General features: G+C 45.4%; 2 protein-coding genes across 4 annotated transcripts in view; both read left to right on the top strand.

The window, feature by feature from the left end:
• The window catches only part of BICRAL (BRD4 interacting chromatin remodeling complex associated protein like), an 89,893-nt gene extending 83,370 nt beyond the window's left edge, over nucleotides 1–6,523 (top strand). For all 3 annotated transcript variants that reach the window (XM_023212829.1, XM_023212831.3, XM_023212828.1), the window contains 2 exons: nucleotides 789–891; nucleotides 2,624–6,523. In XM_023212829.1, the coding sequence (XP_023068597.1) occupies nucleotides 789–891; nucleotides 2,624–3,411 (891 nt within the window). In that variant the 3' untranslated portion in view covers nucleotides 3,412–6,523. The remainder of the gene's footprint in view (nucleotides 1–788; nucleotides 892–2,623) is intronic.
• Nucleotides 6,524–17,052: 10,529 nt separating this feature from the next.
• RPL7L1 (ribosomal protein L7 like 1) lies at nucleotides 17,053–25,896 on the top strand. The gene is made up of 7 exons (XM_023212834.3): nucleotides 17,053–17,842; nucleotides 18,837–18,942; nucleotides 21,140–21,303; nucleotides 22,314–22,451; nucleotides 23,698–23,807; nucleotides 23,975–24,189; nucleotides 24,883–25,896. Exons 1-6 carry the CDS (start codon nucleotides 17,802–17,804, stop codon nucleotides 24,181–24,183), a joined length of 768 nt encoding a protein of 255 aa, XP_023068602.1. The 5' UTR covers nucleotides 17,053–17,801; the 3' UTR covers nucleotides 24,184–24,189; nucleotides 24,883–25,896.
• The last annotated feature ends 204 nt before the right edge of the window (nucleotides 25,897–26,100 follow it).

Here is a 26,100-nt window from a genome sequence, read left to right as displayed (position 1 = left end):
GCACAGTGGCTCACGCCTATAATCCCAGCACTTTGGGAGGCTGAGGTGGGTGGATCACCTGAGGTCAGGAGTTCGAGACCAGCCTGGCCAACATGGCAAAACCCTGTCTCTAGTAAAAATACAAAAATTAGCCAGGCGTGGTGGCGCATGCCTGTAATGCCATCTACTGCAGAGGCTGAGACAGGAGAATTGCTTGAACCTGGGAGGTGGAGGTTGCAGAGAGCCAAGATTGTGCCACTGCACTCCAGGCTGGGTGACAGAGCAAAACTCTGTCTAAAAGTAAATAAAATAAAATAATGCCACCAAAGTCTGTAGTAATTGTTCTCAGCCAGGTGCGGTGGCTCATGCCTGTAATCCCAGCACTTGAGGAGTCCAAGGCGGATGGATCACCTGCGGTCAAGTGTTCGAAAAGATTTCTAAGATATATTATTAAGTAGAGGAGAAAAAAATACAGAACAGTATATATAGTTGCTACTATTTGGGTACAAAAATAAAGAAGTATATTTCTGTATCTATACACACACACACATATATAGTATATATATATTGTTATGTGTGTCAGAAATACCTCCAGAAGAGTGCTGAAAACTACTAGGTAGGCAGATGCCTCCAGGGAGAGGCACTGGGTGGTAGTGGGTGCACACCAGGGAGAGGCAAAGAAGGGAGGCTCACTTTTCACATGCCCTGTAGCATCTTTTGAATTTTGTACCAATGTGTAAATTATTTTTTCCAAAAACAACAATTTTTTAAAAATTATCTATGAAATGACTGGCCTCTCTCTTTTTCAGCGAATCAGTCCCTCTGCTGAAATGGTGATGATCGATAGGATGTTCAACCAGGAGGAAAGAGCTTCCCTATCCCGAGACAAGCGCCTGGCACTTGTAGACCCTGGTAAGAAACATTGCAGTGAAAGTAGCGGACAGCTCCTGCCGTGGTTCAGGGACCATGGGGCCTTTGGGAGTCTGTGTGAACTTTGAGTAAGAAACTTGAAGGTAGAACGTGAATTCTGGGGAGAGCTGGGCACGGTGGCTCACACCTGTAATCCCAGCTACTTCCTTCTCCTCTTTGGCCTGCACAGCCAATGTTTGTTAGATGGAATCATCTTTTCAGATTTCAAGTCTACATTCCCTAAAACTCACATTTTAGAATTTGGTGAACAAATCCATGTTCACACTATACATACTCTTTGTTGTTTTGTAGATGTCATCAAAGCTCTATTTCACTTTGATGATTTCCAGCGTTAACACTTTTTCCACTCTTGTGTAGCAGCAGTCTGCCTACCTCCATCTGGACCCTCAGTGTTCTAAATCCTCACGGACATTTCTTTTGCCATCCTCTGGCTCCTCAAGCCTGGTGCAGTTCAGTGCTCACTCACAGACGCAGCTCCTGCATACCCATGGTCCTTGCATATCATTTTGGATGAGTGTTGGCTATTCATTTTGTGGTCTTGGCAAAGTGATACCAGGTTTCTCCTGTGTGTCTAAAGGGATTAAAGTGCTTTCACCCAAAGACAAGTAGCTGTCTTCACCCGGAAAGTATGTAAGACAGATAGGTTTTCTGTTTCCTGGTGTCCATCCCCCTTCCCTGCAAAGCCCCATTCCAGGCCCTTCTGCTCTGAGGAAGAAACCAGGCTGATACCAGGACCTAATTTCTGTTTTCAGGAGGTTTCAATTTATTTTAAATTAGCTGAAAACTAATTTAAAATAATACTTAGAGGCCAGGTGCGGTGGCTCACACCTGTAACCCCATCATTTTGGAAGACCAAGGCGGGCGGATCACCTGAGGTCAGGATTTCAAGACCAGCCTGACCAACATGGTGAAATCCCATCTTTACTAAAAATACCAAAATTAGGCCAGGTGCGGTGGCTCATGCCTGTAATCCCAGCACTTTGGAAGGCCGAGGCAGGCGGATCACCTGAGGTCAGGAGTTCGAGACCATCCTGACCAACATGGTGAAACCCTGCCTCTAATAACATATTTTAAAAAATTAGTCCGTTGTGGTAGCAGACACCTGTAATCCCAGCTACTCGGGAAGCTGAGGCAGGAGAATCACTTGAACTCAGGAGGCAGAGGTTGCAGTGAGCCGAGATCACGCCACTGCACTCCAGCCTAGGCAACAAGAGCAAAACTCCATCTCAAAAAAAAAAAAGCCAAAATTAGCTGCACATGGTGGCGGGAGCCTGTAATCCCAGCTACTCGGAAGGCTGAGGCAGGAGAATTGCTTGAACCCAGGAGGCAAAGGTTGCGGTGAGCCAAGATCGTACCATTGCACTCCAGTCTGGGCAACAGAGCAAGACTCCATCTCAAAAAAATAAAATAATACTTAGAGATCAGGACTGAGTGAGGCTTTTTGCCCACCACATTTTCCAATTTGTCATCAAGCATCTACCTTTTCAAAAGGTTTAAGCTCCCCATCTGGAAGCTGGGGCTCCACAGCCTTGGCTGCCTTTACAGGATGCTCTCTCAGGATCAGGGTCCTGCTTCTGCATGTTCCTGTATGTGAAGCAGATGGATTCTGTGAGTGGGCCTGACTTTGCCCGCAGCACCTGACCCACTGAAGGTCTGCTGTATAGTCTGTACTCTCCCAATCACTCACTAATGATCTTTTTGTTCCCATTTCCAGAGGGTTTTCAGGCTGATTTCTGTTGTTCCTTCAAACTTGATAAAGCTGCTCATGAGACACAGTTTGGCTGGAGTGACCAGCATGGCAGTAAAGCAAGCAGCTCTCCACATCCGCCGGCCAAGGCCCAAGGCAGAGACCGAGCCAAAACCAGTGTGACAGAATCCATGAATCATGACCAGTTTCATCTAGTGCCTAATCACATCGTGGTCTCTGCAGAAGGAAACATTTCTAAAAAAACAGAATGCCTTGGCAGAGCACTGAAATTTGACAAAGTGGGCTTAGTTCAGTACCAGAGCACGTCTGAAGAGAAAGCCAGCCGGAGAGAGCCTCTGAAGGCCAGTGAGTGCTCTCCCGGCCCTGAAGGGCACCGGAAAACCTCATCCAGATCAGATCACGGTACTGAGAGCAAACTCTCAAGCATCCTAGCAGATTCGCACTTGGAGATGACATGTAACAATTCCTTCCAGGACAAAAGTCTGAGGAATTCTCCAAAGAATGAAGTTTTACACACAGACATCATGAAAGGGTCAGGCGAGCCCCAGCCAGATCTCCAGCTGACGAAGAGCTTGGAAACCACATTTAAGAACATCTTGGAACTCAAAAAGGCAGGACGGCAGCCCCAGAGTGACCCCACGGTTAGCGGCTCTGTTGAGTTAGATTTCCCCAACTTTTCTCCTATGGCTTCACAGGAAAACTGCCTGGAAAAGTTCATCCCGGACCACAGTGAAGGTGTTGTAGAAACTGACTCCATTTTAGAAGCAGCTGTAAATAGTATCTTAGAGTGTTAATAGCAGCAGTCCTCCCCTTACCCCACGCGAGACCACCCCGCCCCGCCCCCGCCCCGGACCAGTTACATTCTTTCCTGGCAAAAGCAAATGGAAATGGTCTCCTGTCTCCAGCCTGCTTGATCTTTCATCACAGGTTATACTTTCTAATCTCAATCCTGTTCTTTGTTTAAGAGCAATACTTGTTGTGATTACAGGGAGATCCTTTAGTAAAATTAATCCTTGTTAGAAAGCAGTCTGATAGGCCCCACTCATTTCAAGTGTTATGAAAGTGCTCATAGTCATTTTGTTTATTTGTTTTGTTTTTTAAAAACACTGTAACTCAATGAGACCACAGTATACTTGGCCCTTGGTAAAATTTTGACAATCATAAGTCATTTGAAAAGAACAGACTTACTAAAATCAAACGAGACAGATAGAAGCTACTTTTTAAAGAATATCCCACTGCATCTCCAAATTTAGTTTTGGGGTTTTTTATTATTATTATTATTATTTTGGGTTTTTGTGTGTGTGTGTTTTGTTGTTGTTGTTGAGGGGAAGACCACATGCTTCTTCCCCCTCAGCCATCCTTGAGCAGTAAATTGCTGGCTGTGCTGCCAGGGACCGCAGCCCTGGTGGAAAAGCCAGTAGCACATACGCAGGGCATTGCAGTGCTTCCCTGTTGATGGTTCAAGTGCTTTTCTGATGCTTCTGGAGCAAAACCTCATGCTTTTAGGCATATCCATGTTGAATTTCATGTAGGGAATGTTCTGTTCTTAGTTACAGCAGCAAAATTTGAAATAATTTCACCAGGCTAAATAAAGGAAAATGGAAACCAGTTAAGAGGCACAGTGTACAGGGGAGGCCAGGATAGAGCCATGAAGGTTATAATATTAATATGTATATATGTAAAAGCATATATATGTTAACTATTGAGAAAAAACAAGTTTTGCATTTTATAATTGGATATAGTCAACATATGATGTATGTTTTTGTTTGTTGCTGGATTTTGTTTCATTTAACCTCTCTTTGCACCCTCTCCCACAACAAATACCAAGCATCAAAAGCACTTTCATTTGAAAATTATGTTGTAATTTTTCATTTTAAACTTTAAGGAGACTTTGGCCTTGTTTATGCTTCTTGTCTGAGAACAGTGGTCACCCCTGGCAGCAATTCATTACCAAAACACAGACAAACCAAAGGTAACCAGCTAGCCCACCACTGAAAGGAAAGATCTGAGACATGGGATTCCCATTTGAGAGCCAAAGGATATGCCCTGTTATGATTTCTGTTTGGCCTGTGTTCATATTAGTGAGCATGGCTTATTGCTTTATTTATTTTTATTTCTTGTCAGGGAGTGTTCTCCGTTTTCCTTTCTTGTATACCTGACCCAGGTTATCCCGTTTCTGTTGTTACCTTTATTCTCAATGTCATTGTAACCATCACTTATCTCCTCTCATTGGGAAAGCTACATGATAGTATTTGTATGCACTCTTCTCCCACACACACACACATGTGCGTGTATCTGAGCTGCTCGGATCCAGAGGTCATTTTTGTTACAGTGTGTGCACACCCACTCTCCTTCTTAGTGTGCATACTCTCTCATTTATTCTGTTTATCTCCCTGGCTCTGGAGGTGCAGCCACTGGTCTTCACTTTAGTGTGTTGCTAGAATCTGCTTCTGGCTGTCACCAGCATGGGGATGACCCCCATTGTCATCATGTTGGGCATTTCTTTTCCAGATTGGCCTGTGATGGAAAGGAAGGCTTCTGATTAGAAAACACAGCAACAGAAGACCTATACCCCCGGTGCCCGTGTCCCACTACACACAAAAAACCCTGTGAGATAGCCAATCTTCATAATAGCAACGTACCTTCACCCCAGCCACATGCCCCAGCCAATACAAATTGGAAAATCTGGGCCATTTTAGGGTTACCATTTTTTCCTTATTTGTGCCAATGTCCAAGTTGCATATTTCCCCTTTTTCCTGTATTGTAACATATTAGGTAAGTTGGTTTTGCCAGTTGGTACTTTCTGTTTGGGTAGCCCTGGGGTAACACCCTGCCCTGAACTCCATGATTTCATAGGCTTTTCTTCCCTTAGGGCCCATGCTCCCCTAATTCCTAACAAGATGATCCCTCCTAATCAAATTCTTCTCATTGCGGAACTTTATCCCTGGAAGCCTTCATGTGGGCTGCTAGTGAGTTGTATTAATTACTGCAAATCAGTGGAATTCTCAAGAGACAAGATAAGCTTCATGTACATTTGTCACCTCTTTCTTCCCTATCCTGCCCTGCTGTCCCAGTCCTAGCTTTTCTATATACCATCTTAAAGGGTTTTTAAGCCCTAACACTTGTCTAGCAAATGGAGAGCCTAATTTACCAAAATGAAACTTGTAAATTTTTGTGTCATTGTATGTAAGTTTACTTTTTATGGAGGAAGGATTCTAGATAATGACAAATGGTGATTATGACATGTATTTTACTCCTGTGATTAGGTTCTACGCACATGGGTCATAACTCGCATGTCGAGCCCCCTCTGGTGAAGGGTAGGAGAGCTCAGCCTCAGATGGCCAGCATTCAGTTTTTCAGGTTCATTAGTCAAAGTTAAGTTTTAGAACTATTTGTACTCAGTCACAAAAATCATTTTTCTTTTTTTTTTTTTCTGTTGTCGTGGAAAAGTGTGAATTTGTTATTAAGCATTTGATTTTCTGTGTCCTTAAGTACTTCCTAAAGATGAAGCAAAATTTTAATCTGGCAATTACGAAAAAGAAATATTTTAGCTCTGAAGGATTTAGTAGATTCTGTTAGATTAGGGAGGCCTTACAGACTGACTTGACTTAAAGAGGACGCGTCACTCGCTGTCAGTGTGGTGTGGGCTTTATTTGCTTAAATACCTTCATTTGTATAGTATGTCTCACTTGAAATTGCTTTGTATACATTTTGTAAAAATATTTATAAAATGTTTTGTAAAAAAAAAAAAAAGTATAACAAATTGCAGTTTATTTTGTTATGTTGGATAAATACTGTTAAAAGAAACCAGTCAGTAACTATATTGTTAATCCATGGTTAGGAAATGTTTAGTTGGAGATTACAAAATGAAACAACCATTGCAATACAGCCAAAGATTTGGGAAAATGTGCAACTGTGATTGTCTTGATTTTGCAAACAGGAATGGCTACTTTTCCCAGAAGAGAAGGGTAAGTGTTCAATGGGAATTCTATTTTAATAGATTTACCATTACCAAAATCTATTTACCCCAGTTAGGGAAGGGATAGGATTTTAATTGATTGGTCTTTCCAAACAGTTACAAATTAATGAAGCTGGTCAGTGAGGAGGTTTGGTCCTGTACACCTTTGGCCTCCATCCCTACTCCTGTCACATACGTCCTTAGCTATGGAAGGAAAAGTGGGGGTCATGTGAAAAGTCAGGTAAGTGAGCCTCACTCTGCAGGAGATTTTCTTCAGTTGTTATGTTTATTTTGTTTCTGCAAAGACAAGGAGAAAGCTAAGTGATAAATGATTTCACATAAGACATATTCCAGAATTAACATGTTTCTCTTTGGATTCAACATATTTGACCAAATTTTGTATTAAAAAATAACTCTGGCCGGGTGCGGTGGCTCACGCCTGTAATCCCAGCACTTTGGGAGGCCGAAGCGGGCGGATCACGAGGTCAGGAGATCGAGACCATCCTGGCTAACACGGTGAAACCCCGTCTCACTAAAAATACAAAAAATTAGCCGGGTGTGGTGGCAGGCGCCTGTAGTCCCAGCTACTCGGGAAGCTGAGGCAGGAGAATGGCGTGAACCCGGGAGGCGGAACTTGCAGTGAGCCGAGATCGCGCCACTGCACTCCAGCCTGGGTGACAGAGCGAGACTCCGTCTCAAAAATAATAATAGTAATAAATAAATAAAATAATTCTATAACCTTATGTGTAAAATCAGCCCCATGAGGCCCTTTTGAATTCCTGCCCTCACAAGTGTTTTTCTACCCAAATTGTTAGGGAAGCTTCTAGAGATGAAATGTATTTCTGGGAACAAATTGTTCTTTAGGGCCTAGAATCTACACTTGTACTCATTTATGGTTTAATTAGATTCTCCCCTGTGCCCTAACAGCAGTAGGAAATGAAGATTCAGCAGTAATCAGTACATAAATAGAAAGTCATTCTCTAAAAAGATTTTAAAAAGGCAACAAAGAAAGTCATTCTCAAATAACTAACAGAATGATATGAAGGGATCTATCTACTGATGTCATGTACAGTGTTACCCTGATGTCAAGCTTCTCTTCTTGCTAAGGATAAATGTGTGTCCAGAATGACATTTTTGTCCCTCTTCAGGCCATTTACAATGGGAGTGCCCCAGGAATGAAGAGTTAAAAGGAAGGATCAGCCGGGTGCGGTGGCTCTAATCCCAGCACTTTGGGAGGCTGAGGCAGGTGGATCACCTGAGGTTGGGAGTTTGACAGCAGCCTGACCAACATGGAGAAACCCCGTCTCTACTAAAAATACAAAATTAGCCGGGCATGGTGGCGCGTGGCTGTAATCCCAGCTATTTGGGAGGCTGAGGCAGGAGAATCACTTGAACCCCGGGGAGAGGCAGGGGTTGTGGTGAGCCGAGATCGCACCATTGCACTCCATCCTGGGCAACAAGAGCGAAACTTCATCAAAAAAAAAAAAAAAAAAAGGAAGGAAGGATCATCTGGTTGCTAGGTTAGGATCTGTCTCTGTTACCTGGAGGCATACCTGGAGGAAAAACAGGCATCTTCCCTTAAGATGGTTAAAGCCCTCAGCTGTGTGTATGGGAGGACACATTCTAGGAAAGGGGCCCTAGCACTTCCTGATGCAGAGAAAGTTCCAAGTTAATTGCTGGGGGAAAGGTAAGGGGAAATAAAGAAACCTTTACAGTGTGGGGGCACTGGAACAGCATTGCTCAGGCAGGGCTCTAGCTGTGCTGTTCTGAAAGGGCTAGGCCCTGGGATTCAGGGTCATGCCCTGCTTGCAGCCTTGTGTGTGCTCTCCAAGACAGAGGAGGACCTGTTGGGTATCCAGCTGAAAATGATGATCACTAACCAACAATATTACTTGAGCAGTTGACTGCTGGCAGACACTGTGCTAGACATTGGGATATACAGATAATTCAGGCATGCTTTCTGCTTTCAAGGGGCTCACAGTATACAGAGGGAGCAACACACAAATATACATTACATTTGGGAACTGACTGGAGTGCAGGAGAGAAGAAAATGGGATGCTATAATTTTTCTGGACTGGGCATGTGGCTCATGCCTGTAATCCCAACGCTTTGGGAGTCTCAGGCAGGAGGACTGCTTGAGGCCAGTTCAAGAGAAGCCTGGGCAACACAGTGAGACCTATCTCTACAGAAAAGATAAAAATTAGCCAGGCATGGTGGCATATGCGTGTAGGCCAGGAGGCTGAGGCCAGAGGATTGCTTGAACCGAGTTCAAGGCTGCAGTGAGCCATGATCATGCCACTGGACTCCAGCCTGGGTCACAGAACAAGACCCTGTCTCAAAAAATAAAATTCTTCTGGACCGCCACGATAAATTGCACAGAGAGCTGTAATTTACATTTCCATGCCCTGATTCTTAGTATTTTCCTGAGTTATACTTGAGGAAAAAAATATGATACTTTCTGTAGTAACAAAGATAAAAGACTTTATTTATTTTTATTTTTATTTTTTTCCGAGATGGAGTTTCCCTCTTGTTGCACATTGCCTCTTGTGCAGTGCAATGGCGTGATCTTGACTCATCACAACCTCTGCATCCCAGGTTCGAGCGATTCTCCTGCCTCAACCTCCCGAGTAGCTGGAATTACAGGCGCCTGCCACCATGCCGGCTAATTTTGTATTTATAGTAGAGATGGGGTTTCTCCATGTTGGTCAGGCTGGTCTCGAACTCCCAACCTCAGGTGATCGGCCCGCCTTGGCTTCCCAAACTGCTGAAATTACAGGCGTCAGTCACCGCGCCAAGACTTTTGTAATTAAATTGTTAGTTACATGGAGAAATCTGTTTCAGTATATTCACAAATATCAGGAGCACATACGTAGTATAAAGTGGATTCTGTAACAAGAATTGCCTGTCTGCATTGCTGCAGGTAAAAGACCTTTATAAGAAACCCAGGACGCGTGTGGTGGCTCACACCTGTAGTCCCAGCACATTGGAAGGCTGAGGCAGGTGGATTACCTGAGGTCAGGAGTTTGAGACCAGCCTGACCAATATGGTGAAACCCTGTCTCTACTAAAATTACAAAAATTAGCCAGGTGTGGTGCACCTGTAGTCCCAGCTACTCAGGAGGCTGAGACAGAACTGCTTGAACCAGAAAGGCAGAGGTTGCAGTGGGCCAAGACCACATCACTGCACTCCAGCCTGGGTGATAGAGCAAGACTCCATCTCAAAAAAAAAAAAAAAAAAAAAAAAAAAAAAAAAAAGAAACCCTAATCTGTATTACTCTTGGGTATGTGCTGGAGTCTGACCTTTGAAACCAATTGCAAAGGCAAGAAGATGCTTGGGAAAAAATTACTTCTATGACAGTCAAGGAAAGCAGTGCAACTGGGTGGGCAGAAAGTACCTTTGGCAGCAGAATGTGGAAATGGGTTCTGGTACCTCATCTATCACATAATCATGTATCTTCATACAACTTAACTCTCAGTCACCGTGTCCTTGCCCATCAACTAGGAAGACTGGTCTTGGCCCTCTACTTCTTAGGGTATAAAATGTGTTGTTACTAAGGGCGGGCACGGTGGCTCACACCTGTAATCCCAGCACTTAGGGATGCTGAGAGGCGGGCGGATCACCTGAGGTCAGGAGTTAGAGACAACCCTGACAAACAAGGTGAAACCCTGTCTCTGCAAAAAAAAAAAAAAAAAAAAAAAAAAAAACAAAAATTATCCAGGCATATTGGTGGGTGCCTGTAATCGCAGCTAATGAGGAGGCTGAGGCTGGACTATTGCTTGAACCCGGGAGATGGAGATTGCAGTGAGCCAAGATCGTGCCACTGTACTCCAGCCTGAGTGACAGAGCAAGACTCTCTCAAAAAAAAAAAAAAAAAAAAGTGTGTTACTGAAGACATGCAGACAGTAAAAAGAGCGTGGCCGAGCACAAGTGGCTCACGCCTGTAATCCCAGCAGTTTGGGAAGCTGAGGCGGGCAGATCACCTGAGGTCAGGAGTTCAAGAACAGCCTGGCCAACATGGGGAAACCCCGTCTTACTAAAAATACAAAAAATTATCTGGGCATGATGGCACATGCCTGTAGTCCCAGCTACTCGGGAGGCTGAGACAGGAGAACCACTTGAACCTGGGAGGTGGAGGCTGTAGTGAGCCAAAATTGTGCCACTGCACTCCAGCCTGGCTGACAGAGCGACACTCCATCTCAAAAAAAAAGGAAAAAGAGACTGGGCGCGGTGGCTCACACCTGTAATCCCAGTACTTTGGGAGGCCAAGGCAGGCAGATCACCTAAGGTTGGGAGTTCGAGACCAGCCTGACCAACATGGAGAAATGCCATCTCTACTAAAAATACAAAATTAGCCGAGCGTGGTGGCACACGCCTGTAATCCCAGCTACTTGGGAGGCTGAGGCAGGAGAATCGCTTGAACCCAGGAGGCAGAGGTTGTGGTAAACCAATATTGCGCCATTGCACTCCAGCTTAGGCAACAAGAGCAAAACTCCATCTCAAAAAAAAAAAAAAAAAAAGTAAAAAGAGCCATATTCCATTATCCCTAAATAATTCAGAAGTTTGGGTTTGTCTGTTTTGCTTTTAGTCTTACCTGCTACATACTTTCACCTTCCTACCCCAGCTTTCTTGTCGATCCTCAAGCTTGAGGCTGCTGCCCCTCACCTGTCTCTCCCTTTCCTTCCCACTTTTGCTACCTTATGCCTGTTTTTCATCAGGATCAAAAGCTGTTGTTCACGTGGTCTGCCTCAACTCCAGGTTCATCCACTGCTCTCAGACTAACCTCTTTCCTACCTGCTTCCCGATAACCCCTTGTCACTCTCAGAACACAAGCAAAGCTTGAAGCAAAATGAAGCTGACGGCAAAAAGTGTCTTAATCCAAAAAAGAGGATGGAGCAGATGGGAAATTGCCGATAGAGTTCCCCTTAGGGTGTGCTGGGTGTGGCAGCTTTGCCTTAAGTAAGAGTAGGATTCCAAATAATCCAGAAGTGCAGAGAATACTGAAATAAATTATGCACAGACATGTTAGGAAAGAGATTCTGGTACCAATTCAGAGAGAACCACAAAAATCCAATTACTTACAGAGCTTTCTTTTTATTTTTTTACTTTCTATTCTATTTTATTTTATTTTTTTCTGAAACAAGGTCTGGCTCTGTCACCCAGGCTGGAGTGCAGTGGTGCGATCTCTGTTCACTGTAACCTCCACCTCCCAGCCTCAACCCATCCTCCCATCTCAGCCTCCCAAGTAGCATGACTACAGGTGCACACCACCATGCCCATCTAATTTATATATAGGTATAGATTTTTTTTCTTTTTTTTTTTTTCTTTTTTTTTTCTGAGACGGAGTTTCACTCTGTCGCCCAGGCTGGAGTGCAATGGTGCAATCTCGGCTCACTGCAACCTCCACCTCCCCAGGTTCAAGCGATTCTCCTGCCTCAGCCTCCCAAGTAGCTGTAATTACAGGCACATGCCACCATGCCCAGCTAACTGTTGTATTTTTAGTAGAAACGGGGTTTCACTATTTTGGCCAGGCTGGTCTCGAACTCCTGAGCTCGTGATCCGCACGCCGTGGCCTCCCAAAGTGTGGGATTACAGGCGTGAGCCACCGCTCCCAGCCTTTTTTTTTCTTTCTTGAGATGGAGTCTCTCTCTGTCGCCCAGGCTGGAGTGCAGTGGTGTGATCTTGGCTTACTGAAACCTCTGCCTCCCAGATACAAGCAGTTCTCCTGCCTCAGCCTCTGGAGTAGCTGGTACTCCAGGCACGTGCCACCATGCCTGGCTAATTTTTTGTATTTTTAGTAGAGACGAGGTTTCACCATGTTAGCCAGGATGGTCTTGATCTCCTGACCTCATGATCTGCCCGCCTCAGCCTCCCAAAGTGCTAGGATTATAGGCGTGAGCCACCATGCCCGGCCAAGATTTTTTTTTTTTTTTTCCTGAGATGAAGTCACTCTGTCACCCAGGCTGGAGTAGAGTGGTGCAATCTCGACTCACCGGAACCTCCATCTCCCAGGTTCAAGCAATTCTCCTGCCTCAGCCTCCTGAGTAGCTGGGATTACAGGCACCCACCACCACACCCAAATAATTTTTGTATTTTTTTAGCAGATACGAGATTTCATCATGTTGGCCAGGCTCGTCTCGAACTCCTGAACTCAAGTGATCCACCCACCTCGGCCTCCCAAAGTGCTGGCATTACAGGTGTGAGTCACCTTGCCTGGCTATGTCTGTCTGTCTATCTGTCTATTTATCTACCTATCTATCTACTGAGACAGGGTCTCACTCCAGTTGCCCAGGTTGGAGTGCAGTGACAAGATCTGGCTCACTACAGCCTTGCCCTTCCAGGCTAAAACAATCCTCCCATCTCAGCCTCTCAAGTAGCTGAGACTACAGGTGTGCACCACCACGTTCAGCTTATTTTTTGTATTTTTGGTAGAAATAGGGTTTTGCCATGTTGCTCAGGCTGGTCTCAACTGCCTGGTCTCAAGTGATCCACCTGCCTCGGCCTCCCAAAGTGCTGTGATTACAGGTGTGAGTCACCACACCCAGCCTAATTTTTATATTTGTTGTAGAGATGTGGTTTCACCATGTTGCCCAGGCAGGTCTCAAACTTGTGAGCTCAAGTGATCTGCCCAACTGGGCCTCCCAAAGTGCTAGGATTACAGACATCAGCCACTAACCTGGCTCAGAGCTTTTTCTTAAACTAATTCGTATGTGGTAAACAAAGGGCATATCACAAAGTGGAAGTTCTCCTCCGATTCCAGACCCTACTACCATTTCCCAAAAAGACCACCATCAGCACTTTTTCATATATGCTTCCAAAATTGTTACATACAAATATACCTATAATTGGCCAGGCGCTGTGGCTCACACTTGTAATACCAGCACTTTGGGAGGCTGAGGCAGGTGAACACCTGAGGTCAGGAGTTTGAGACCAGCCTGGCCAACATGGTGAAACCCTGTCTCTACTAAAAATACAAAAATTACCCAGGCGTGGTAGTGGGCACCTGTAATCCCAGCTACTCAGGAGGCTAAGGCAGGAGAATCGCTTGAACCCAGGAGGTGGAGTTTGCAGTGAGCCGAGATCGTGCCACTGCACTCCAGCCTGGGCGACAGAGCGAGACTCTAAAAAAAAAAAGAAAGAAAGAAAAGAAAAACAATCTGGAGACTGGGCACGGTGGCTCATGCCTATAATCCCAGCACTTTGGGAGGCCAAGGCAGGCAGATCAGGAGGTCAAGAAATTGAGACCATCCTGGCCAACATGGTGAAACCCCATCTCTACTAAAAATACAAAAATTAGCCAGGCATAGTGGTGGGCACCTGTAGTCCCAGCTACTTGAGAGGCTGAGTCCAGAGAATTGCTTGAACCCGGGTGGCAGAGGTTGCAGTAGGCTGAGATAGTGCTACTCTACTCCAGCCTGGCGACTGAGTGAGATTCCATCTCAAAAAAAAAAAAAAAAACACACACACACACACACACAAAACAAAAACAATCTGGGAACATTTTTTACACCCTATTCTGTATCCCAAATGTTTGGGAGTATTACAGTCAGGATTATTTGGTTGTAAACAACAGAAAATTATTCTAGTTAACCAACATAAAGGGATTTTGTAAGGAAGATAAGAATTAAAGAAAAAATTGAAGAACCCACCAGGCTTGAGAAGAATAGAGACAAAGAAACTCTAGGAGCTCTTCTTAGGTGGAAAGCCTTAAGTTTTGCCCCCAACTGGGTGCAGTGGCTCATACCTGTAATCCCAGCACTTTGGGAGGCCAGATCACTTGAGGTCAGGAGTTCAAGACCAGTCTGGCCAATATGGTGAAACTCGTCTTTACTAAAAATACAAAAATTAGCCAGGTGTGGTGGCACATGCCTGTAGTCCCAGCTACTTGGGAGGCTGAGGCACAATAATTGCTTGAACCCGGGAGGCAGAGGTTGCAGTGAGCCAAGACTGTACCATTGCACTCCAGCCTGGGCGACAGAGCAAGACTTTGTCTCAAAAAAAAAGTCTTGTCTCAAATGTTGTACTTTGTTCCATCATCACTCTGCTCAAAATTCAAAATCACAAAGAAATTTAGCATCTCATACCCACTCCCAATGGGGTGATTAAAAGAATTGAAAAGATCTTCCAAAGACTCCTTTAGTTTAAGTATTAGAGGGAAATGTTCGGATTTGATATCCTCCCAACAGCCACCCAACTGTACATGATGAAGAAGAGGTAAGTTCACAAGAGGATTGGAATTTTTTTTTTTTAAGACAGGGTCTCACTCTGTCACTCAGGTTGCAGTGCAGCAATTCTCATGCCTCAGCCTCCCAAGTAGCTGGGATTACAGGTATGCGCCATCACACCCAGCTAATTTTTGTATTTTTAGTAGAGATGGGGTTTCCCCATGATGGCCAGGCTGGTTTTGAACTTCTGACCTCAGGTGATCTGCCTGCCTCAGCCTTTCAAAGTGCTAGGATTACAGGCATGAGCCACCACACCCGACCTCAGTAACCTCACTTTGAAAAAAAGATCTAGGACACATGCTCAATGCTCAGTAAACACATATTCAGTTAGTGAATAATTGTTTAAGAGTGGGGCTCTTTTCTTTCTCCCTGTGTCAGTCTGGTGGAGTAATGGCGCTGGCGCTGAGAATAACTATTCTCCTAGCACCATCTGCTGTTGCAGTAGAAAACCATTTCCTGAATCCTGGCCTCAATCCCATTCAGCCTTGCAGTACTGGTTTTTTTGGGGTTGTTTTGAGACAGATTCTCGCTCTGTTGCCCAGGCTGGAGTACAGTGGCATAATCTCGGCTCACTGCAACCTCTGCTTCCCAGGTTCAAGCAATTATCGTGCCTCAGCCTCCCAAGTAGCTGGGACTACAGCCGTGTGCCACCATGCCCGGCTAATTTTTGTATTTTTAGTAGAGACAGGGTTTTGCCATGTTGCCGAGGCTGGTCTTGAACTCCTGAGCTCAAGTGATCTGCCTGCCTCAGCCTCCCAAAGTGCTGGGATTACAGGTGTGAGCCAACAGGGCCGGCTGGAGTATTGTTAACCCTAAAATTCCTCCTCCTTTTAATATTATTGATACCACAGACTCTACCTTTTATCCATAGACAGGAAAAATCACAAAACATTTAACTTTTTACTTTTTTGTTTACTATTTAGTGAATGTCTTCCACTTTGATGACCCTTGTATTTTGCCTCTTTACAAAGACACACGGTGAGGTGCTGAAAGAGAATGAGCCTCCCTCTTTCAGTGTGTGACCCTGAATACTGGGTTGTCCTGACACTTACTCATCAGAAAGTGACCTGTGCCCACGGCAGTCTTTCCGGTTGGACTAGTTACATGGCAACACGAGGTCTTTAGCTGCCACCAATATCAGTATCAATAGTGCCAAAATCAAGAAATTGTTGCTAGACCCTTAGGATCAGTGATGAGCAAGCAGTCATGGTTCCCGCCCTCCTAGTATCGTGTGGAAGAAATATTAAAAAGACAATAATGTCCTGAGGGAAATCAGACACTACTCTAGAGTCTTACTAGTCAGCCCATAGACCAGAAGCACCAGCGTCATTCTGAAGCCTGTTAAAAATGCAGAATATTGGCCGGGCGCGGTTGCTCACGCCTGTAATCCCAGCACTTTGAGAGGCCGAGGCGGGCGGATCACAAGGTCAGGAGATCGAGACCATCCTGGCTAACACGGTGAAACCCCGTCTCTACAAAAAATTCAAAAAATTAGCCGAGTATGGTGGCGGGCGCCTGTAGTCCCAGCTGCTCAGGAGGCTGAGGCAGGAGAATGGCGTGAACCCGGGAGGCAGAGCTTGCAGAGAGCCGAGATCACACCACTGCACTCCAGGTTGGGTGACACAGCAAGACCCCATCTAAAAAAAAAAAAAAAAAAAAAAACAGAATATCAACTCCCCACCCAGCTTCCTGAATACAAATCTGTATTTTAGTAAAATCTTCAGGTGACTCCTATTCACTATTAATGCTTGAGAAGCGCTGCTCTGGAGGTTTGCAGAGATGTGTTGTTTTTCAGAATTTTTAATTTTTAAAAAATTATTTTTTATTTTTTTGAGACACTCTCGCTCTGTCGCCCAGGCTGGAGTGCAGTGGCACAAACTGGGCTCATGCAGCCTCCGCCTCCCGGGACTTCAGGCGCGAGCCACCACGCCCAGCTAATTTTTTGTATTTTTAGTAGAGACGGGGTTTTTGGCCAGGCGGGTCTCCAACTCCTGACCTCAAGTGATCCACCTGCTTCGGCCTCCCAAAGTGCTGGGATTACAGGTGAAAGCCACCAGCTCCGGCCTACTTTTTCAGGATTTTATATAGACCGGGAGGGAAGAACGCATATTCCAGGTGATGAGAGCTGCATAAGGGTTTTATTTTCATTCTTTTTTTTTTTTTTTTTTTTTGAGACGGAGTCTTGCTCTGTCGCTATGTTGGCCAGGCTGGTCTCGAACTCCTGACCTAAAGTGATCCTCCCGCCTCGGCCTCCTAAAGTGCTGGGATTACAGGCGTGAGCCACCGCGCCCGGTCTGTATAACGGTTTTAGATGGCAAGGAAGCAAGTTGTAGTTTTCGGTCCAGCAGTAATAGTAACAAACATAGTGCTGACAGACACTGCTAAACGCTTTACGCTTTATATAATCTCCTGTAATCCTCGTAACGCCATTAGGTAGACCTATTATTACTGTATACCCATTTTATGGGTAATGAAGCCGCAGTATAGAGGGGTTAAATAACGTGTTCAAGGATCCATCGACGGAGCCAAGCAGACGGAACCGCAGCTACCTGTTTTACCACTCCAAGTCCTCAACAAACACTTCCACCTACATGTGACAGCCAAAGCCATAGCCTCCAAATTTTTCCACAGAGCCAAAAAGTTTCGCGCAATTTGTCTGTCTTCCTCCTCAGAGACGCAGCAGAGCCGCGCCGGAAGTGCGGCGCCTTTGCTAGAGCGGACGCCATAGGTGCATTGTGGGAAGTACTTTATTGTCCACAGCCAAGCTGCTTGTGATGAAACTGTAACTTACAAGAAAAGGGCTGGGTTTTGAAAATGATACAGGCTCTAAAAACCCTGGAAGCGCTGCAACTTTTGGCAGGAATTGGGGTTAGCGGGACCTCAGCGGCTCACTGCCGCTAAGTGAACGCTGACTGTCTGGGTCCTCCAGCGTGAGTTAGAACAGACGTCTCTATGGTCAAGGAAACAGAGCGAGTGCTGTCTTCCCCATGTGTTGGGGTTGCGCATGATCAGTAGCTGCACCACTAGAAAGATGGCGGAGCAAGAGTGAGTGGGGCTTTGAATATCTTGAGTTGGGTGTTCAGTATCTGGTGCCATCCACGGTGTTTATCCCTCGGTGGCGGATTCTTGTGGGCTCTAGGAATCGAAAAGGCCACAGTTTACAAAGGGTGGGGATGAGGAGCCGTAGCCCTGTGGCGGAGGAGGGAGGGGACCGCGGTCAATTTCGGGTTATCTAGAGAGGCGAGGATTGACTTCAGGCAGCGGGCTGGAGTGCCACAGTTGAATTCACTCAGCCTGACAAGTATTAACCCTGCAGATAGGTCTGCACCCACTCCAACCCCATGGGATTTTACTAGATTCGTCGCTGCTAGTGCCTGTGAAGAGCTGTGGCAGTGAAAATCCTGTTAACTTACAGGAACGCAGAGGCTAAAGGGTTCATTACTTTTCGAGGCGTTGGGGATGAGTGAATGTTAGGGGTACATTTTGAGGCCTGGAGTCAGAAACCGCAGGTTTCAGGGGAATCTTTCTTCAGACACTTGAAAACAGTAATGTTCCCTGAAGCCCAGGATATTGACTTGGTTTGGAAATCCGTTGAATGTTCGTTTTCTTTGTTGTTGTTGTTGCCCAGGATATTGACTTGGTTTGGAAATCCGTTGAATGTTCGTTTTCTTTGTTGTTGTTGTTGTTGTTGTTGTTGTTTTGAGACGGAGTCTTGCTATGTCGCCCAGGCTGGAGTGCCACTGTCGCGATCTCGGCTCACTGCAACCTCCGCCTCCCAGGTTCAAACGATTCTCCTGCTTCAGCCTCCGGAGTAGCTGAGATTACAGGCGTGCGCCACCCTGTCAAGCTGATTTTTTATATTTGGTAGAAACGGGGGTTTCACCATGTTGGTCAGGCTGGTCTCGAACTCCTGACCTCAGGTGATTCCCCTCCCCCCACCTCGGCCTCCCAGAATGCTGGGGTTACAGGCTTGAGCCACCGCGCCCAGCCAAGTGTTCGTTTTCTAAATGTTATCTCTGATCTCAATTTTCTCTATCAGGCAAAGAAAAATCCCTTTGGTTCCAGAAAATCTGCTGAAAAAGAGGAAGGCTTATCAAGCCCTCAAAGCCACCCAGGCAAAGCAGGCACTTTTGGCAAAGAAGGAGGTAATGGTGGGGAACCAAGATAAAGTAATTAGAATTTGTATTAGGTGAGTTTTATCCAGCATGTGTTGGACTACATTTGGTATTTACGAGCTCCCCGCAACAGTTTGACAAACCAGGTATAATTGTCTCTCAGTGTCCTTAGGGGGTTGGTTGCAGGACTCCCACAGATGCCTAAATCTGAGACTGCTGAAGTCCCTTATATAAAATGGTTGTAGTATTTGCATATAATCTGTACTCCTTCCTACTCCTTCCGCCTATGTAATTTAAATTCTCTCTGGATTACTTAATAGCTTTTTTTTTCTTTTTTTCTTTTTTTTGAGGCAAAAGTCTCACTGTGTTCTGGAGTGTAGTGACACAGTCTCGACTCACTGCAACCTCTGCCTACTGGGCTCAAGCAATTCTCCTGCCTCAGTCAACGAAGTAGCTAGGATTACAGGCATGCGACTAATTTTAGCTAAATTAGCCACCACACTCAGCTAATTTTTTTTTTTAATTTAATTTAATTTTGTTTTGTTTTTGAGACAGAGTCTCACTCTGTCTCCCAGGCTGGAGTGCAGTGATGTGATTTCGGCTTACCACAACCTCTGCCTCCCGGGTTCAAGCGATTCTCCTGCCTCAACCTCCCAAGTAGCTGGGATTACAAGGATGTGCCACCATGCCCTGCTAATTTTTGTATTTTTAGTAGAGACGAGGTTTCACCATGTTGACCAGGCTGATCTGGAACTCATGGACTCAAGTGATCTACCCACCTCGGCCTCCCAAAGTGCTGCGATTACTGGCATCAGCCACCCCACACGGCCACCAGCTAATTTTTGTATTTTTAGTAGAGGTGTTTTAACATGTTGGTCATGCTGGTCTCAAACTCCTGGCCTCAAGTAATCCACCCACCGGCCTCTCAAAGTGCTGGGATTACAGACCTGAGCCACCCTGCCTGGACTGGGTTACTGATAGCTAATACAGTGTACATAATGTATTTTAAAAATTTATATTACTCTTTACTGTTATTTTTCATTTTTTCCCCTGAATTTTTTTTCTTTGTTTTTCTTTTTTTTTTTAAGAAGTCAGCAGGGCGCAGTGGCTCACGCCTGTAATCCCAATACTTTGGGAGGCCGAGGCAGGCGGATTACTTGAGGTCAGGAGTTCGAGACCAGCCTGGCCAACATGGTGAAACCCCATCTCTACTACAAATACAAAACATTAGACGGGCACTGTGGCATGTGCCTGTAATCCTCCTAGCTACTCAGGAAGCGAGGCAGAAGAATCGCTTGAACTTGGGAGGCGAGGTTGCAGTGAGCCGAGATAGTGCCACTGCATTCCAGCCTGGGTGATAGAGCGAGACCCTGTCTCAAAAAAAAAAAAAAAAGTGGGGTCTTTGGCCGAGTATGGTGGGTCACGCTTGTTATCCCAGCACTTTGGGAGACTGAAGCAGGTGGATCACCTGAAGTCAGGAGTTCGAGACCAACCTGGCCAACAAGGTGACCCTATCTCTACTAAAAATATAAAAATTAGCCAGGTGTGGTGGCGCATACCTGTAATCCCAGCTACCTGGGAGGCTGAGGCAGGAAAATTGCTTGAACCCAGGAGGCAGAGGTTGCAGTGAGCCTAGATCGCATCACTGCACTCCAGCCTGGGTGACAGAGCGAGACTCCATCTCAAAAAACAAAAAAAGGAGTGAGGTATTCTGTTACCCAGACTAAGTGCAGTGGCAGGATCATAGCTCATTGAAGCCTTGAATTCCTGGGTTCAAGAGAACCTCCTGTCTCAGCCTCCTGAGTAGCTGGGACTATAGGTGAGCCACTGTGTATGTGCTCCTCAGAAGTATTTTCCATCTGGGATTGGTTGAATCACAGATGCAGAGCACCAAGTGTATGTGGTTTATGTCTTCCTTTAGCAAATATTTAACACCTGCAGGCAAATGCTGGAGTTGAGTTTAAGGAAGCTTGTTAGTAAACATTGATGAATATCATGCAAACTAATTTTTTGTTTGTTAATTATTTTTCCCAGTAATTCCCAAGTTAACTCCACCTTTACTTTGGTTTCTCATTTTTCTCTTATATGAAAATAGAGAATATTGCTTTGCTCTGCATTGTAGAACACGGGGAAATAAGCTCTATCAGTTGTCACTCATGAATTACTGTTCTAAAAGTAAAAATGTATGGAGGCACAAGATGATAATGATGGTCTGTCTTCTCTGTAGCAGAGGAAAGGAAAAGGGCTCAGGTTTAAGCGACTAGAATCATTCCTACATGATTCCTGGCGGCAGAAACGTGACAAGGTGCGTCTCAGACGACTAGAAGTGAAACCTCATGCCTTGGAATTGCCAGACAAACATTCCTTGGCCTTTGTTGTACGCATCGAAAGGTAAGGAACTGGTGTCTTTCTAATTGCATGAGGCTAGGGCAAACCGTTGCTTAAGCTTTAGACCCCTTTCTAGGGAGGTAATAAGCCCCAAGCCACTCAGCCAAGTCATGCTGGGATGTCAGGGTTGAGCACAATTTAGTCTGCAATATTTGGAAGACCTTAGACAGATAGACTTGAAAGTAAGTGCTGTGAGGGTAAAGTGCTCACTAGGGAGACGGAGTTGAGGACACCCTCTCTAAAGCAGGAACTTCTACCTGAGACCTGAAAGATGTGAAAGGCGTTCACCAGTGTTGGGAGACTTTCCAGGCATATGTGCTGAAGTCCTCAGGTGGGGAAAGCAAGGCATCATTCTAGGAACTGAAGGCTGAGTGGATGAAGCATATTCAGTGAAAGGGAGACATTTTTCCTCAGTTAGTGGAACTTTCGCAACCCCCTGCACACCTCATATGCAACTCTACTTCTTGCTGTTTCCCCTACCCAATCACCCAAACCAGAAACCTGTGACTTTTGCATATTTTTATGAGCTCTGTCCTTTGTAGCCTTCTACCACTGCTCATATTTTTCCTAAACTATTGAATTAACCTTCCCCCTGGATTTCCTTGCCTCTAGTGTCATACTGTGATCTATCCCATACTCTGCCCTTGGTGATTGTCAGAAAGAAATCTGGTCTTGTCTCTTCTACTTAAAGTCTTCAGTAGCTTTTACTGCCCATAAAAGCATATCCAGCTTCCTTAGCTGGACATGCGTAGACCTGCATGCCACCACTCCCTCAACCCCTAAAACACACACAAGTTCAGGGACTGTCTCTGTGTTTCCATAGCATTCCAGGCATTGCTCCACATCATGAAAGGATCGGTTTTCATAACTGCCTCCCACTAAACTGAGCTCTTTAAGGCATAGTCTCTGTGTCTTACTCCAGATTACCCAGTGTAGTGACCTCACATGTTGTGCTTGTTGGACTGACATAAACTGGAGGGAGTCTGTCTGACTTCTGTTGCTGTTCATTTCAGGATCGATGGCGTGAGTTTACTGGTGCAGAGAACCATTGCAAGACTTCGCCTAAAGAAAATGTTTAGTGGTGTCTTTGTAAAAGTCACCCCCCAGAACCTAAAAATGCTGCGTATAGTGGAACCTTATGTGACCTGGGGGTGAGTGAGGTTTCCATGTGAATTCACATTAGATTTCTATTTGAGTGTGTCAGGCTGCACCGGGTATTGCTCTCTAGGGCTCATGTTGCTATAGAAGGGACATTTTACTGTGACCACAGCCAGCCTGAAATCAGTGGGTAGGTGTAACAACCATGAGACACGGGGTAGGGAGGGGTCTGAAGAGTACCATAGTAGGGCTGGTGCCGTCGTAGGCTAAGGCTGGGTCAAGAAGAGATCGGTTCTTGGAAGTCTTAAAGCAGAGCTAAAGGCAGTGCTTGTGTAAGAGTAGTATTCCTGGCCGGCCATGGTGGCTCATGCCCGTAATCCCAGCACTTTGGGAGGCCGAGGTGGGTGGATCACAAGGTCAGGAGATTGAGACCATCCTGGCCAACATGGTGAAACCCCTGTCTCTACTAATAAATACAAAAAAAAATTAGCCAGGCCTGGTGGTGTGTGCCTGTAGTCCCAGCTACTCGGGAGACTGAGGCAGGAGAATCTCTTGAATCCAGGAGGCGGAGGTTGCAATGAGCTGAGAGAAATTGGGCCACTGCCATCCAGCACAGCAACAGAGCAAGACTCCGTCTCAAAAAAAAAAAAGGCTGGGCGCAGTGGATCACGAGGTCAGGAGATCGAGACCATCCTGGCTAACATGGTGAAACCCTGTCTCTACTAAAAATACAAAAAAAATTAGCCAGGCATGATGGCGGGTGCCTGTAGTCCCAGCTACTCAGGAGGCTGAGGCAGGAGAATGGTGTGAACCCAGGAGGTGGAGCTTACAGTGAACCGAGATTGCACTACTGCCCTCCATCCTGGGCGACTGAGTAATAAGACTCCGTCTCAAAAAAAAAAAAAATAGTAGTATTCCTCAAACATTGAAACTCAACAAAAACTTGGATTTCATTTCCAACTCTTGCACTATCTTGAGTTAGAAGGTCACCTAAGGCCAGAGTCCTAGCCCCTAAACTAAGCTAGGACATTGTTTCTGTTTTGTTTTTGTTGGTGATATTTTCGCTGGTGAACATTTACATCCATAAATTTAAATTTCTGATTATGTGAGTGGGGTCACTTCGGTTCTTTATTAGGAATATTTCCAAGCATTTCAGCTGGAATGTGATTGCAGAACACTTGCTCGTTGGGAGAAGTGGGTATGTGGGAGAATCTCTCCAACCTCTTCTCAGCCAGGCTGCAGGACTGGTATGTAGCGTGCCAGGTGCTGGTGAAAACCGTGCTTTATTTTCCCACATAGATTTCCAAATCTGAAGTCTGTCCGAGAACTCATTTTGAAACGTGGACAAGCCAAGGTCAAGAATAAGACCATCCCTCTGACAGATAACACAGTGATTGAGGAGCACCTGGGTGAGTGCTACAGCTTAGGGTCATCTGGGGCAGAAAGCCAGGGTCTTTAAAGCTTTGATGTGAGATTCAGGTTGTATTCTTGGGGTCCCAAGAGTCTGCCAGAGTGCCCAGCTTAGTATATGCTGGATACATGTTGATAAAGGAATCTGTGCTTTTGTGTTTCTTAGGGAAGTTTGGCGTCATTTGCTTGGAAGACCTCATTCATGAAATTGCCTTCCCAGGGAAGCATTTCCAGGAGATCTCATGGTTCTTGTGCCCTTTCCACCTCTCAGTGGCCCGACATGCTACCAAAAATAGAGTGGGCTTCCTCAAGGAGATGGGCACACCTGGCTATCGGGGTGAACGCATCAATCAGCTTATCCGCCAGCTGAACTAGACCCAGGTGAGGTAGGGCTGAAAATTGCCCTTGGGTTGACTTTTGATGGGCCATACCTTGCCACTTTACAAGTTCTTTTTGCGTTTAGTAGTATTTAAGAGTAACCTTGAGATTGGGAGGAAAAAGGAGGCTGGTACAAATAGATGGAGACCTGTTGGGATCAGTCAATGCCTGATTAGGACATGGGGCTATGCATAGCCTAAGAGTTACAGGCTTAGAAGATGTCTAGTAACTAAAAACTATTGCTGGCCGGGCGCGGTGGCTCATGCTTGTAATCCCAGCACTTCAGAAGGCCAAGGCAGGCAGACCATGAGGTCAGGAGATTGAGACCATCCTGGCCAACATGGTGAAACCCTGTCTCTACTAAAAATACAAAAATTAGGTGGGAGTGGTGGCGCATGCCTGTAGTCCCAGCTACTCGGGAGGCTGAGGCAGGAGAATCGCTTGAACCTAGGAGGCAGAGATTGCAGTGAGCCAGGATCACGCCACTGCACTCCAGCCTGGGCGACAGAGCGAGACTCTGTCTCAAAAAAAAAAAAAAAAAAAAAAACTGTACTGCTGTGGTCATTTAGATGGAAATGGGGAAAGACCAATATTAATAACTGATTTCAAAAAGGACTTGAAGATGTGAATCATCTATTTTGCTGAAGAAATCTTAACTCTGAAATTACTTTTTATTGCTGCTTTTATTGCTCTTAGGTGTCAAACTGCGGTAAATTTTTATCAATGAAGTGGAAGCATGTGTTTGTTTTGGGAATTTTTATCAAGTATCTTCATAGAAGATTATTTCCTGCTTTATCTTCAAAAACTGGAAAGGAAGGATCAAAGAAAAGACAGTAGCTGGCCGGGCATGATGGCTCACGCCTGTAATCCCAACACTTTGGGAGGCTGAGGCAGGCGGATCACCTGAGGTTGGGGGTTCGAGACCAGACTGACCAACATGGAGAAATGCCGTCTCTAGTAAAAATACAAAAATTAGCCAGGCATAGTGGCATATGCCTGTAATCTCAGCTACTCGGGAGGCTGAGGCAGGAGACTTGCCAGGTGGAGGTTGCGGTGAGCCGAGATCACGCCCTTGCACTCTAGCCTGGGCAACAAGCGAAACTCCGTCTCAAAGAAAAGACAATAGCTTATGTTCATGGCAAGCATCTCTCATCACACTCCAGTTCCAAAGAAAAATTCCAGTGTTTTCTACATTGGGTACTGCATTGTCTGAAATCAGCACATTCCGTGGGGGAAGGAGTCCTGCTTTGTTGCATCTATCTTAGGGTTTAATGTTGGTAAATGAGTCACTCTAGCATTTGTACAAGGCTCCCTAAGACTCCTGCAGCAGTTGACCAAGCCCAAGGACATAGTTGAATCTGGAGAGTCCTAGGGCCTTGTTTTGAAAAAGACTTGAAATACACATAGGAAGAAAGGCATACAAATAAATGTTCACTTGTCTGCTGTGAGTCTATGTTCCAACTTTTCAGTGATGGCTTTGAGAGCCCTCAGATTTGACTGGCTCTAAGTGTATCTGGTGGCTTTTGTATCCTAACCTGAAACTGGCTTAGTACTTTTTCCTAAAAGCTCAGGATTTGAGAATGAGGACCTCTTCGCCAGGAAAACATGTATACACTCAAAATTTTGCTTGCAGTTCTAGGGTGTTTAGACCCTTCTCAGATACCTGTGCACCTTGTTGGTTTTGTTTTTCTCTGTTTTGAGACAGTCTCACTCTGTTGCCCAGGCTGGAGTGCAGTGGCGTGATCTTGGCTCATTGCAACCTCCACCTCCTGGGTTCAAGTGATTCTTCCTTAGCCCCTCGATCAGCTGGGATTACATGCGTGTACCACCATGCCCGGCTAATTTTTGTATTTTTAGTAGAGAGGAAGACAGTTGTACCAGTTGACCAGGCTAGTCTCCTGACCTCAAGTGATC

Source organism: Piliocolobus tephrosceles, chromosome 5 (assembly GCF_002776525.5).
Source record: "Piliocolobus tephrosceles isolate RC106 chromosome 5, ASM277652v3, whole genome shotgun sequence".
Lineage (NCBI taxonomy): Eukaryota > Metazoa > Chordata > Mammalia > Primates > Cercopithecidae > Piliocolobus > Piliocolobus tephrosceles.
Note: the sequence above shows the minus strand (reverse complement) of the source record. Positions and strands in the feature narration are given on the sequence as shown.

What these genes read in the sequence shown, in the direction of transcription:
- RPL7L1 (XM_023212834.3), top strand. Translation starts at nt 17,802, where the DNA reads ATGATCAGTAGCTGCACCACTAGAAAGATGGCGGAGCAAGA. An exon ending in TTTGTTGTACGCATCGAAAG is followed by an intron (nt 21,304 to 22,313) that starts GTAAGGAACTGG and finishes TGTTCATTTCAG; the next exon opens with GATCGATGGCGTGAGTTTAC. An exon ending in AGTGATTGAGGAGCACCTGG is followed by an intron (nt 23,808 to 23,974) that starts GTGAGTGCTACA and finishes TGTGTTTCTTAG; the next exon opens with GGAAGTTTGGCGTCATTTGC.